Source organism: Kryptolebias marmoratus, linkage group LG11 (assembly GCF_001649575.2).
Source record: "Kryptolebias marmoratus isolate JLee-2015 linkage group LG11, ASM164957v2, whole genome shotgun sequence".
In the NCBI taxonomy this organism is placed as follows: Eukaryota; Metazoa; Chordata; class Actinopteri; order Cyprinodontiformes; family Rivulidae; genus Kryptolebias; species Kryptolebias marmoratus.
In genome coordinates, this window is record NC_051440.1 from 23,779,052 (window position 1) to 23,792,946 (window position 13,895).

The following is a 13,895-nucleotide window of genomic DNA, read 5'->3' on the forward strand; positions in this document are numbered from 1 at the left end:
CTCGCACAGGTCCTTCGGTGCTCTCTGCTCGGAGTTAAAATGTCGGCGACGACTAACAGGAACCTCCCCTCGCCTTTTCGTTTGTTTCGCCCCCCCGGTTGAAGAGAAGAGACGACATTAGCGGAGCTGCGCGGCCGCTGCTTTGCTGCTCCGAGACGTGAAGAGTCCAAACGGCTGAAAGCGGAAATCACGCTTCCGGTTACACATGCCAAAATAAAAGCACGCGTGCTGTAGGAAACTCAACCAGGGTTACTGGGTGTTTATTATGGAAATATCACACTGGGAAAATACTATTATAAGTAGGAATTGTTTAACACTTATTTCCCACCAAGTTAAACTCAATGATGATAATCGATAAGTAATATAAAATGAAGATTTCTATCCGCTGATCATTCTATGCACTTATTTTGGAAGCCACCGTGCCTCCACTTCCTGCCTCTGTCTGGGTAACCATGGCTACCTTGACGCAGCTTGTCAATAATCCAATCAGCGCGGCTCTCGGAGTCAGCTCGCCCCCGTCAGACACGAGCAGGGGCGGTCACATGGCGGGGGGAACTCCGGGGTCTGTCCCCACATCCGGGTTATTTTAAACAATGAGTTTTAACACAAGAGGTTAATTTCTGTGCACTTTGTTATATATTTCCTTTGAAGATTAACAAACAGTTATTCATTATTTTAGCTTTTAAGCCTGTTTTGTTTGCTGTTAAAGGCTCTCCTCATAATAGAGGCTCATTAGGGTCTTTGTTTGCCTTGATCATAAATGGGCCTCTTTGGTCACATGAAAGAAGGTGCTGATTGGAGTGAAACTGACTGGGTGTCAACTTGTAGGCGTTAGAAAGCTGAAATCTCAGCGTTTTTTTAAACAGATCAACTTTTGGCATCAAACTGATTCAAGATGTCCGACGCAGATGGCTGTAACTCCATTCTTTGACCTAAATTTCGGGGTGGTAGTAGCTGAAACTGCTCCCAGACACACATTCTGAGCGCTAACAGGTTGTGTTTTATTTAAAATATTTGGAGTCAATTTTCTTCGTCTGTTAGCAAAATACTTTATAAACCGCTGAATTTTTATTTAATGAAACGTTTAGGAAATAATCACAGGACTTACCTCTACAACCGACTGACTCCAGTTCAAGATGGCCACCACAGCTAAGGAACCATAGCCAACAAAAGTAGCTTCAGCTCAGTCAGTTTTACAGATATGAGCTAAAGTTTGGTGTGGTAGTAGCTGAGAGTCATTCCAAACGCAGATAGAAATGCAACATGCATTCCCTCAGGGAATATTAGGCTTTAATTCATTTATGAGTTAGCAGATTTAAGAGTAAAACTCTTGGAAGCAGACTGAAAACAAAAGAAGAGACTGAATTAAACACTGCAAAAATATAATAATAATCCTCTCTCTTGGCTCAGGATGAAGGTTGGGTCTGTTCACGTGTTTCCATCCTGAGGTTCACACCCCTTTTAATAAATGAAATAAGTAAAATCAAACCTTTTTATTTAGGGCATTAAGAGTTTGAACGTTTTTGTTTGTTTTTAAATGAGAATATTTTAACTCTAGCCTATTTGTTTCTCGACATGGTTCCTCTCAATTGACCCCTCGGTTCTTTTGTGTTTTGATAACTTGATATTCAACAATACTAGAGCCGCTACAACGAATTCTCCTTAAATTCCAGTGTCCCACTTCAGTTTGTTAGTTTGTGTTTTACTGTGTGTAAACATGGGAAACGTGTTGCTCCTCTCCATGACCCATTTAATCTTTAGTGTCACTCTTGGTTTCTGTTTCCTGACCTGTAATCCTTGGGGAGTCTTATGACACGGAGCCATTATGTTCACCACAGTTTCCTCTTACAGATCCACTGTCACGCCGTTTATTTGTTGGACACAAACAGAACGAGCAACTTTGAAAGCAGAGACTCATCTCAGGACTACAGGGAAACTCCCTTTTCTCAGCAAAATTCTGGAAGCCTCTTATTTTATTTATAGCAGCCTGCTCCTGCTGGGAGTCGCTCGCAGATTTAAAAGCCTTTTTTTTCTTTCATAACATGGAGCTTTATTCCCCAGCTGTGGGGTGAGGGAGGTCACTGCCGGCTTAAATCGCACGCTGTGGCAAAACCCATTCTGGGACGGCTTGTTCGTCATCCATTGTGTTTTCATGAGTTGTGTGTCCTCCTTCTGTCACCGCGGCTAAGTCAGTGCTTCCAGAAAAAGAAAAGGCGGGGGAGTCCTCAGTGGAAACACTCAGCGCACGCCAAGGCGACCTGCTGGTTGCGAACACTCTGGCCTCTGCGCTGACATTTCAGGGAGGGAAAGCCAGCTTGCTGTGGGGCTGCCAGGCACGCACGTTAGTGCAGCTCTCCTCCACGGGTGGTCCTTTTGTTTACACATGGTGAGATAATTCACCTGACTTGTTTCACAATCAGGAGGGAGGCAAAGACTGGAAATGAAAGCAACTTAAAAATCACTGCTTATGCTTCCCCTTTGGTGACTTTAGTGAAACGTTACAAGGATATTTCCCGTCCGTGTTGCTGTTTCATCTGTTTACTCATTTGCAAACCATGTGAATATTTATAAAACCAAATGGTATGATTTGCCCTCTCTTGCAAAAGAGATCACAAGCAGCCATGATGACTAATGCAAAAGCATCAGCCTGAAATGCCAAATTAGCACTGGGCCACACAATGGTTTTCCTCCTGGCAGCAACAAAAACAGCCTGGGTTTTAGAAGTACTGCCTGCAGATGAAAGTGGAAGGTGAACAGTCTCATTATAAGAACAAATCATTTGAATTTTTATGGTGTCTTCTGAATTTATGTTTGTAAAACAGCAATAAAACTACAGCTTCATGTCAACGAAACAAAAGACGGAGGGTCAAAGGTTTTATCGTCTGCCTGCAATGTTTTCTTCAGTAACTGATGAGTAAACTGAGGCTACAAAGCTCATCAAAAATGTATCACTTTCAGATCAATAAGTGTGATATCAACATCAATAAAGACGGCAATGAATCGGACACAAACAGGTCAATAATGTAAATGTCGAGCAGGTAAGCAAGCACAGGTTTACCGGATTTTATCAAAACGGCCATAACAGTTGTGATGATGTAGAAAAAGAGAGGAATCATGAAAACATGAGCTCGTCACAACAGCAGTATTTAAAGGTTTTATGGTGTAGAGATCAACAACTTTTACTGTATGTGTGAGACAAGTGATGAGAGGTTTTTATTTGCAGGAATTTCCTTCTTTAATAAAACTAAGCAGCTGCCAGTCTGAATTCAAGTTTGTTGTTTTTTTCCCTCATCAAATTCAAAAGATTAGAGAGAAAAATGAGCATCACTTTGACTGAAACGGGCTAAATCTGAGAAATCTTCCTGGTCATAATATTATAAAATCATAATATTCAGTTTAAATGTGCATCAAATCCAACTGACAATCTTTTGCACCTCTAAAAAAATTAACTTTTTTTTGTTTCTTTTAACTGATCAAGAATGTTTTTGGCTAACTTGATGGATACAGGGCTTAAAAATGGACAAATCTTTAAGAATGGTAAAGGTGATTCCCTTTCCTCTAAAAGTTCCTGTTTCCTGGAGGAAAGTTATCAACTGTTTGCATTTATTACCAGCTGCTTTGGTTAAACAAATCACAGAGCACGCGCAGATCATTTGTCAGTTTTTCACACGCAAACCACTCGAGTCAAATGAAAAACATCATCAGAGGGCAGAGTTTTTATTTGCACAAGATAAATATACAAAACAAAAGTGCTGAAAAGTCTGCAGACGTTGAAGATAAATAAACCTCCCAGAGTTAAAATGGACAAAAAGCTCAAAAAAAAAAAAACTTTATCCAGAGGTTGATGCTGCTCGGTCGTAGGTGGAGGTCTAGTTTCTCCCTGCCTGCTTGTCCTAAAGATACTGATGACTACAGTCAAAGAAGCCTGAAACTCAACAAAGCACTGAACAGGCGACTTCATTCAGAGCTTACAAAACCAAAAAGCAAAGAAGCAATCATCTGTTAACTCAAGCACCTTCCAATGCTACTGAACGTTTCATTTTTTCTGTTTTGATGCCCCTCATCATCACATCTGTACCTCCAGGATTAAGAAAAAGGTAAATCAGGATCCAGCATGTGCAGAACATCCCTGCTCTGATGTGATTTATATCCTGGAACAGAGACAGATGGGGATGATTCTGTTTCTTAGAAAGAAACATCCAAAAATATCTGAATGAGATGTCAGTGTGGCTTGAACCTTAAACCCCCTCGACCACAAAAAGGGATCCAGAAATAATAAAACATCCACCTGTGACAGCTAAACGCAGCCAAGCTCACGCTCATCAGTCGGGAAGTTGGGAAAAACAGGACCAAAGCAAAGCAGGCTTGTCTTGTAGAACGAGCTTCAGAAAACTCTAAACTTTCTGTCCTATAGGCACTGGAGGCAGAAGCACCTATACAAGCACCTGCATCCCAAATAAGGCCGTCAAAGCACAAAGTATGAAGACAAGCAAAAACAATCATCTAAAACAGATAACGGAAGCAAACAGAGAAACGGGGGATTGTCTTTTGTTGTTTTCAGACTTTACAGATGGATGAATCCGATGAAAAGGAGTTAAATGTGTTAGTGTCACCATCATGTGTTTTAAAAGATTTACCTGTTAAATTTGTCTCCTTCCTCCCAGCAGAATCATCCAAATCAATTTGACTTAAAACAGAGCTCCAAACACACAAAGAAAAAAAAAAAATCACCTTGCATCCAATTATCTTATAAACAGATCAATAAAACGTCTTGAGATCATTCGCTAAATGTTTGTTTTTGTACAAATTTTACACCCAAAAGCCTGTGGCTGGAGAGAAGGGATTAAAAAAAAGGGGAAAAAGTGAGCTTGAGATCAACTGAAACAGAAAGGTGAACCTGAGAGATGCTTGCGCCCTCTCAGATGCTATTTCTAGCTGCTGTGTGTATTTATTTATGGGCCGGTGGGGGCAGATAATCAATAGACTCATTAAGTCCTTCCAGCAGGAACAGTTCAGTGGAAACACAAATAGTTCCTGTCATGGCCTAGCTTACGAGCTCATTTGCTTCCATGCAGCTGTCAGCCCGTCGTCTCCTCTGCAGCAGCGTTCAGTTTCGCAGAGCCGCCAACCTGCAGGACAAGGAGGAAGAGTTTTAAACGTCTGCCTGAAACAGAACCACAGCGCCTCACCTTTCTGTCAGAGGTGGAGCAAAAACACCGCCGACAAGAGCAAAATATTTAGATTTTAATTTGTAAAATGAGGCCAGATATAGGAAATTAATTCAGAAAATTCTCTGAACAACTTGAAAACATTTTGTGCCTAATTTCTACATTTTATTCCAAACTGATTATTGGCTGAGAAAAGATCACTTGTTCTTTCCACAGTTAAAACATATTTAGTGTAACCCGTTTGTGCAGAATAATAAAAACTTTACATGCCTTTTTAAATTCCCAATTAGCTGACAATAAATCGGAACAGTTTCAGCTCTTGTTGTGCAAAAATAAATACAATAACTGCTTTTGAATAATAAATTAAATCTTTTTTGTCAACAAAATGCATAAAAAACAGACACCCACTGAAAGACACATTTTTCAACAATGCAAGTGATTTAGAGTCGTTATAAACAAAAAAAAAAAATTTAAATCAGAAATACTGCATTTAAACTGACCACATTCTCATCTAACACTAAATCCTGAGGTGTTTAATTTTCAAAAATTAAAGTTCCTAAAGATGACACGAATAAAGAGTTATTGTACATCTGAAATCAGGAGTGATGGAATTACAGCCGGCTTCTCTGAACTAACAAGCTCTCAGCGTGAAACAAGAACAGATGGTTTCAACCTGGCAGCATTTTTCTCTGCCAGAAATCTGCCAATAATGACACAACAACAACATCTGGAAGCTTTTATAACATCTGCTTAATTAGCTGCTGAAAAAAAAAACACATTTTCTGCTTAAACATCAACTGAAAATGAAACCTAATTCAGTTTATTATCACAGGAAGCAGAAAGCAGCTCGATTTCCATGAAACTAAACCAACGATGAATAACAATCTGTAACTTCTACTGATGGAGTTCCTGTAGAATTATGAATTTATTTAATTATTTATTTTTAATTTCCTTTGATTAAACTTTGACCACTTTTAGGCATTATGCAACATTACTCATAGAAACCAGAATCATAAAAAATATATTTCATTTTAAACCAACTTAATTGTTCTTTTCTAATTCCTCTGCTGCAAAGATTCAGAAAACTATTCATGTCCATCAGACTGAGAATAAATAAATTGTTCCATCAAAATGGGTCATATACTGTTAGGAGTGACTAAACGCTCCTTTCTACTAAAGGAAAGTTAAATAGATTTAATATCTTGATCAAACACAACAACCTAACGTTTACTTACTGAACCAGCTGGTATGTAAACAAAGCTTTAGGCCTGAGAACAAGTCATTTGACTGTTAGGACTGTCAGCTGGGTATCTTCCTCCTGGTCTTTGAGGCTCCCTGTTTGAGTTAAATTCGCTCCATCCGTCCTGTTATTACCGGGGTTAATAACAGGCGTAAGAGTCTCTATGGCACTGTAATTTCCTGATCTCAGTCCTAACCACAAACTGCAGGTTCATGTGATACATGTCAGCATGAAAGAGTTTGAAAACCAGGAAGAGAGGACAAAGCTGACTACACATCAGCTGTATTTGTTTAGAACTCACTGCTGTTTTTCCACACATCACTGCTAATCTGTAAAAAATAATTAGCGGATCCAGCCTGATATTTTGATCTATGTTAGTATATCTCAAAAATACTAATAGTGCATTTGTTAAATGTTTATAAGTGTGAATATTTTTTTACAGATTATAAAGTAAAATTATGTTTGAGCAATCAAGAAATAATGTAAATGCATAGTTTAGCCAACAGGGTGAGCTCTATGTTCAATGTTAAACAAGCAGTAAAGAAGTGTTCACATGATGTTGATTATGGCTCTGAGAATCACGTCTCCACAGTCTGAGTCACAGATATCTGATTAGGTAAAACGTCAGCAGATAAATAAGCCACACAGGCATGGTACAGCTGTAAAAGCCAACATAATAACCTGATAGTGGTGCTTTTATTTTGTAGACTATGGCCATACTTGATGTGTAAAGGCAAACAAACAAAAAAAGACATTTTGAAGTTATATTTGTGAATACACAAGACTGCAAAAAGAAAATAAATTTAACTTTCACGTTTACAGCTTCTCTGATGATGCTGTTCCTTTGTTTTTCCAGATCATGTTTCAAAATACAAATAAAAACTGCATCTTACCGTCGGGACAGCTGGTCCTCCTTCTCCTGGCTCCGTGAACTCTCTCCGCTCAATGAGGTAGCTCCAGCAGGCAGCTGGTTGAGTTGGTCCATCACCTCCAGGCCGTTCTGTTCAGCTATCTGGTGGATCAAGTCGTCCACCTGGTCCTGAGGTGTGGTCAGGGTCATTGCTGAGCTCATCGAGTCCTCCATCACCTAGTGAAGTAAAGAAATGGGACAGGTTGGGAATGTTTAAAGCATCGAAGCTTTATAAAGAGATAAAGTGAGCTAGACAGGCTGCAGAAACTCACAGAGGTGTGGACGTCAAGGTTCTGAACTTGGCTTTCAAACTTATCCATGACTGCAGAGACCTTCTGGAGGTCCATAGAGCCCAAAGCTTTGTCCAGGGCCTTGGTCACCTGGCCCATGCTTTTAGTCACCTGATGAAAAGAAAAAAAAAAAACAAGATATGTGTAACATATTTGTCTCATACACACACCTGTTCCTTTTCCAGTGCAGGTACGTGACTTACTCCCTTCATGGTAACGGCAGTCTGAACTTTAGAGGCCACCGCATCGACTCGTGACGCCATGCGCAGCCAATTAAGACCTTCATTTTTTTTCCGGATGGCATTCTCCGCGTAGACTCTGGCGACATCCACATTTTTCTGTTGCAAAGCCTGTCGATGAGACAAAAAAGCAGGTCACACTCTTCTTCTGTAAAATAATACAATATGTAAAAAGTGATGCACATCACTAACAAAACTAATAAGTCATGATGTTTATTAAAAACCTTGGTGAAGTAATGACGATTATTCATTTCATTTATGGCAATGGAAATTGTTTTATTTTTTGTGTACTGTTGTTTCTATAATACAATAAAGGTAATTCTACTGCATAAAAAAGATTGATGTGACTGGTTGATGTTAGATTTTCTCTACCTCACTGACATAGTTGACACAAAATAAACTGTAGCACATAAAAGTTTAACAGTAAAGAAAATCATTGCCTGTAAACTTAAATAAGCAAACATTTATCTTTTCAAATCCACAGAACCTTGCCTGTAAAGACTGTCTCGACTTGTCAGAAAATTACCTTTAAGTCTGAGGAGTAAAATAACAAATACAGACCTGTCATGACCTCATCATAGAAGTCATCTGATTATCATTTCTGCCATCTTCAAGCCAAACATTCTTTTATATCATTAAGACAGCTGACTAATACTCAACAGCTCTAAAAATAGTTACAGAGACAACAGACAAATTCCAACCAAGCCTCTCGTTGTTCAGAGATGAAGCTGTGCTGCCACCTGCTGACTCATACACGCCACTCCCAGAGTCACACGATCGTCAGAGAGATACTGATCAAAGTTTTAACACACGGAGCAATATAACTTAACACAAGGAGCATTGTTTATTGTTTTACAAGTCAAGATAACCTGTTTGAATCATGAGGGAACTTTACACATCTCCCTATCCTAATGAATATTAGTTTACTGTCAGAAAAATTAAACAAAACAAACAAAAAAATAAACTATAATTGGCATAAAGACGAAGGTACAAACGTCTCTGAATGAAGGGTTTCATGAATGCACAAAAATGACAGAGAAATCTTTTTTTTTTTTTACAAAAAAATACACACATCTGTCAATCAGTACTTCTGTACAAATGATCTGATCACTTAAAGGTTTGCTGCTGTCTGATAAAAACAACAACCACTTTCTCTTCAGGAACTATGCGCGCTTCTCTACTTAGTAGAAGAATTACTGCTGGACTCCATCCAGACAGTAACAGGGGAATCACAACTAGCAGAATGGAAAACAAGCACTTAGCAGAAAAATAGAGGCACTCAAACAACTCCACCTAAAGCCTATTATCAGATTCTACACTGCAGCTACAGAGACAGCATACAACTGTATCCACTGTCAATTGTTTAAGAAATTTTAAAACAAAGAATCAAGCAGTCCCAGTTTTCATTTACGCTACCTAATCCTTTAACAGACTTGAAAACGCTCCAGACTGTACTGTATGCCTCACCGAATTATGCATGGATATACAATCTAGGTTGTAGAAGATGAAAGTCAAGAATTTTAACTTAATTTAGTTTGTTAATGAAACAAGAGGGCTGCTGAATAGACTGTTTCAAACTGAACATTAAAAAAACTGCTGTTGACAGTTTTGGTAGTTGTGTTTTGCTCTTTTTAAATCCACAGTGACTCAGTTTTGTTTAGATTTAGCCAGTGTTAAAGGATGACAGCAGAAATGCAAACAGAGAATGATAAAGAGAGAGTGAGTACAACATGACAGATAACAAAATTAAATAGACAGTAAAATACAGACCATTCTGTGGACATTAAGCCTTCAATGTGGGCCTAAAGTTTGGTCTGAACTCTCACCTTCTTAACCTTGGCCTGTTCCTTTTCTGACTCCTTCTCTGCCTTTTTAGCCAGCCTTTCAAGCTGTTTAGACGTAAACTGTGAAAAAGTAAAATGTTAGATAAATTAGTATTTGACTTTTAGTTGTTTTGCTAATGTGGATTAAGCATATTCTCAGAAACATACCCTTAGCTGGAAGAGTGTTTCTGTGGACAAATTAGAGCAAGAGTTTTAGTCAGTTAATGGAAAAATCTGTGTATTTTCAACTCTTTAATTTTTTTTTCAAATTATAATGAATATATTCTATACATCTTATTTTGTCTGTTCTGTTTACATAATGAAGTCTAGTTGTGAATATATTTTAATGTCTACCTTTATAATACAGTTCGGGTTTTATGCAAAAAAACAACAATAACACTTGTTAAACTAAACTATGTATTAAAAAAATCTGGATACATTTTATTTTAAGTGACGCTTAGAGTCTTCTAGATACATCAGTTTTATTTTGTGCTGGGAAAAGTTCAGGAAGTGTCAATGAATCAGACAATTAGCATGATCATACTCTGAAAGCATAGTAATGTTTCCAAAAATAGACTGATTTTAGCGTCAAACGGCGTAACGACAATACCCTAAATCAAACCAAAGGGAATTTTAATAATCAATCTGAAAATCTCATGTAATGTCAAATAAAAAATAAACGAAGAGGCGGAGAAATTACTGGAGGTTTGACAGTTTACAGCTAGCCCGCCTAGGCTCACACCCAAGCTAACATGCTAATGCTAACTACCAGTGATTAACTTTGAAAATACAACTAAAAATGAGACAAACTATATCCGGGGAGGATATTTAGTCGTTAAGAAAAAGACATACCATCCATGTCGACACAAATACGGTGCCTGCCAGTCACGGAGAATGTGTTTTCCGGCTTTTCAGAAAGCTAGTCTGGATTTGTTTTGGTTAATACGTATCTCTTCCTGGTTAAACGGGTGTCACGTGATCATATGTCATCTTCTTCTGCGCTTCATATTGCAGTTGATATTTCTACTGTCACCTACTGTCCACTGTAAAACACTGCAGTAGATAGATAGATAGATAGATAGATAGATAGATAGATAGATAGATAGATAGATAGATAGATAGATAGATTAAGTAGGTAGGTAGCCAAGTATAGCTAACTGTTTATTACGGCGTAGTTACAAAGAGTGTTTTCTTTTGAAATTCGTCTCCAGATGCGTCCTTTTTTTGCGTGGGGCGATCGGTCGTTCAGTGGATATTTACCGCCTGAAGTGGACAATAGTTTGTATTTTAGCCATCATCACAAACCATGTCTCTGTTTGTTAAGATATTAGGCAGCGGGGAAAAGGTGAGAAAGGCGAGACAGGAAAGGAAGGTGGACAAGCTTCCAGAAAGAGAAGAGCTGCTGAACAAAAAGACAGAGTTTCTGAAGAAAAGGATTGACCAGGAACTCCTGTGTGCCAAGAAAAACTGCAGGAAAAACAGAAGAGGTGAAATGTTCTATAAAAAATTATGTTTTCTTTAATTACAACTGAAACTTAAGTCTAGAAAAGTTTAAAGAATGAGGCGTACAGCTGCTGAAAGACTTAGCAACATGTCCTCCTGCTAATTAGCCTGTTAGCTAATTAATTAGCTTGTTAGCTAACTGTTAATTGAACTTGTAAGTTAAACATAAACAGTTAAACAGACAGATGCCAGAAATGACTGGAATAAAAACTTTGAAGTAATGGATAATATTTGACCAAACTTAAAGTTAAAATAAATGTTAAAAGTCGTAAGTTAAAGAACAACAAAAACAAACAAACACTGGAGTAAATTGTTAAACTGTCCATTCTTTTTATTTTAAGTACTATAGTCTTGAGTAAATACCATCAAACATCCTGAATTACTTTTTAGTTTACATGTACTTGTTTAGTTTTTAAACATTTAGGTAAAGGTACTCGTGATGACTGAACAGAAGAATCACAAGGAAAGAAAGAAACTTTGGACAGTATTTTACTCATATTAATGGCTAATATGTCCTTTATTAAAATAACAACAAATTACAAGCAAAATGTGTGACTGGATGCCATCTTTCTTGTGTGTTTGTTTACCTACAAAAGCAGCGCCAAAGTGACTGAAAATAGGTCAAACCTTAAACTTACAGGTTATATTTTGTTTACGGACACAGACTACAAACGGCCTGATGGGGGTCAGTCGTGTGACTCAGGTGGGTTTGTGGCAGATTCAGCTGAGTTCTTTGTTTACATTGATTGTGGACCCACATTTCAAAATTGCATTCAGTTTATCTGAAGAACTACTGGAGTAATTTCAAACTGAGTTCGTCCATGACTATATTCGATTACATACTTTGCAAAGAGCACCTTTAAGTTAAGACGACAGCTTTGTGTTTAGCTTTAGATCACACGTAAAGTCAGTAACGGTTTTTTTTTTTTCTTGTATTCTGTCTCGTCGTGCTGTCCGCGCAGCTGCTCTGCAGGCGCTGAGGAGAAAGAAGTGGTGCGAGAAGCATCTGAACCACGTGGACTGTTCTTCTGAGGCCATGAGATCTGCTCACGAACACGCGTAAGGAGACAAAATTCGACACGGGAACCTCGGTTTCTACGAATGAATCGGATTAAGAACATATATCTTCAGTAAGAAGCAAAAACAAACTGACCTAGGAGAGTTCACAAATTACGTAGCATATTATTAAACTGTATTCAGTTAACTGAAGAAAGATTGTCTAAAAGGTGACGAGTGAGAAGAAAATCTGTAAATTCATCTCTTACATTTTTCCTACCAGATCATTTTACTGATAACGTTTCACAGCGATATGTTCGGATGTTGAGTCACTGCTGGGACTTTGTTTCCAGTTTACAGATGTAACGATACCTTGATTTCTCTGAATGTCCTAACGGGAACATGAAAACGCTGTTCTGGTTCTGGCAGCTGCAGTGAAATCATCAACAAAGTGAACGACTTGATGAAGGAAATCATGGAGGAGGAGGAGGAGGAGGAGGAGGAGGCGGCGGCCAGCCTCATCTCTTCTGTCAGCCAGAAGGTAGAGTTTGATGAGGTACGCAAAAATAAAAGCTTGAAAGGTTCGTTTTCATTTTTTTTTTAAATATAAAGTTATCAGATGTGGATTTAACTCATACAGAGACTCAAACTAAAACATTTAAGATTCCCCTAAATGTTAGACAGTGAGACCTGAATAAAATCACAGAAAGACTCGCAGGTAAACGAGTCAGATCTTGGTCTGATCTGTGTTTGGTACCTTCAGGATGAGCTGTTGGCAGAGCTGGAGAGGCTGGAGAGGAGCCTGGATGAGAACCTCTTTCAGGAGGACAGAGAGGAGGACAGAGAGGAGGACAGAGACCTGTCTTCTCCCGTGTTGTCCGCTGCGTCACCATCCCATCCCGGTACGAACCTCTGAGCACTCCTGGCTCATCTTCACGTCGTATTCTTGCTAATCGCTCACTCGTTCCTCTCACTAAAGCAAAGATGGATGAAGATGACGATGAAGACGACTTGGAGTATCTTCGGCGTTGGGCGAGCGAAACCTTGTAAGAATGTTTGACAACAAGATGGTGGTTAAACGAGGAGCGCTGAGGATGAAATGGAAAGAAAGCAGCTTTGTGACCATCTTCTCTGATGTCCCCACATCATTTACATCATCTGAAGTTCATTATGTGGGAAAATGTTTGAGTTTTTTAATAAATGATTGTCCCTTTGTGTTAAGGTTGGACAGAAGTCTGGACGGAAGTCTCTTCGATGAGGACAGAGTCTGTTCTTCCTTGGTGTCTGCTTCACCCGCCCGTCCTGGTGAGAACATCTGAGCTTTCCTGAATCATTTTCCACAGTTTTAATGGATTTTTAGAAGTTGTCGACTTTCCTTTTTGAAATGAAGCTAAGATGGAGGTAGATGAGGATGAAGATGACTTGGAGTACCTTCGCCGCTGGGCGGAGGGCTGGTTGTAAGCTCAACAACCACTGTGGTGCAGAAAAGACGGAAATAAACAGACAGCAGTTCTTGTTCGTGAGTGTTTTATGTTTGACTGAACATGTTTCCTTCTTCCCTCTGCAGTAAAGTCAGCGAAACACAAAATCTAAAGTTCATGTTCTGAGAAAGTTCTCCAGCTTTGTAGCGTGATCTCCTCGCTTCGTTTAGATCACCGCTGACTAAATGAGTTAATGTTTGTCTTTGTACCTGAATTTAAAAACAATCTTCTTTTAATTCAAGGTT

At 38.8% G+C, this 13,895-nt stretch overlaps 2 protein-coding genes and 1 long non-coding RNA gene across 4 annotated transcripts; 2 read left to right on the forward strand and 1 right to left on the reverse strand.

Annotated features, from left to right (window-relative positions):
• Nucleotides 1-3,701: 3,701 nt before the first annotated feature.
• chmp1a (charged multivesicular body protein 1A) lies at nucleotides 3,702-10,655 on the reverse strand. Of its 2 annotated transcripts, XM_017434191.3 has the most exons (7): nucleotides 10,523-10,655; nucleotides 9,839-9,858; nucleotides 9,674-9,751; nucleotides 7,812-7,958; nucleotides 7,591-7,719; nucleotides 7,302-7,495; nucleotides 3,702-5,129 (listed from the first exon to the last, which is right to left on the reverse strand). In XM_017434191.3, exons 1-7 carry the CDS (start codon nucleotides 10,527-10,529, stop codon nucleotides 5,108-5,110), a joined length of 597 nt encoding a protein of 198 aa, XP_017289680.1. In that variant the 5' UTR covers nucleotides 10,530-10,655; the 3' UTR covers nucleotides 3,702-5,107. The 2 variants fall into 2 exon arrangements, with proteins under 2 accessions (XP_017289680.1, XP_037834369.1); XM_037978441.1 differs by lacking the exons at nucleotides 9,674-9,751; nucleotides 9,839-9,858 and having other exon boundaries at nucleotides 10,523-10,645.
• Nucleotides 10,656-10,904: 249 nt separating this feature from the next.
• Nucleotides 10,905-12,842, forward strand: LOC108246584 (charged multivesicular body protein 4b-like). The gene is made up of 4 exons (XM_037978284.1): nucleotides 10,905-11,157; nucleotides 12,136-12,232; nucleotides 12,599-12,725; nucleotides 12,810-12,842. Exons 1-4 carry the CDS (start codon nucleotides 10,977-10,979, stop codon nucleotides 12,840-12,842), a joined length of 438 nt encoding a protein of 145 aa, XP_037834212.1. The 5' UTR covers nucleotides 10,905-10,976.
• Nucleotides 12,843-12,930: 88 nt separating this feature from the next.
• On the forward strand, nucleotides 12,931-13,687 carry LOC119617439. The gene is made up of 4 exons (XR_005233690.1): nucleotides 12,931-13,071; nucleotides 13,149-13,215; nucleotides 13,392-13,474; nucleotides 13,560-13,687. It is a non-coding gene; the product is annotated as an uncharacterized LOC119617439 (long non-coding RNA).
• Nucleotides 13,688-13,895: the final 208 nt, after the last annotated feature.

Bases quoted from the DNA above. Each gene is read 5' to 3' on its own strand.
- chmp1a (XM_017434191.3), bottom strand. The intron at 7,496-7,590 runs GTGAGTTTCTGC...TTACTTCACTAG, and splicing joins ACCTTGACGTCCACACCTCT to GTGATGGAGGACTCGATGAG. The intron at 5,130-7,301 runs GTAAGATGCAGT...CTTGTCCTGCAG, and splicing joins GAGGACCAGCTGTCCCGACG to GTTGGCGGCTCTGCGAAACT.
- LOC108246584 (XM_037978284.1), top strand. From the start codon at position 10,977: ATGTCTCTGTTTGTTAAGATATTAGGCAGCGGGGAAAAGGTGAGAAAG. The intron at 12,233-12,598 runs GTAAGGAGACAA...TGGTTCTGGCAG, and splicing joins AGATCTGCTCACGAACACGC to CTGCAGTGAAATCATCAACA. The intron at 12,726-12,809 runs GTACGCAAAAAT...TAACTCATACAG, and splicing joins AGAAGGTAGAGTTTGATGAG to AGACTCAAACTAAAACATTT.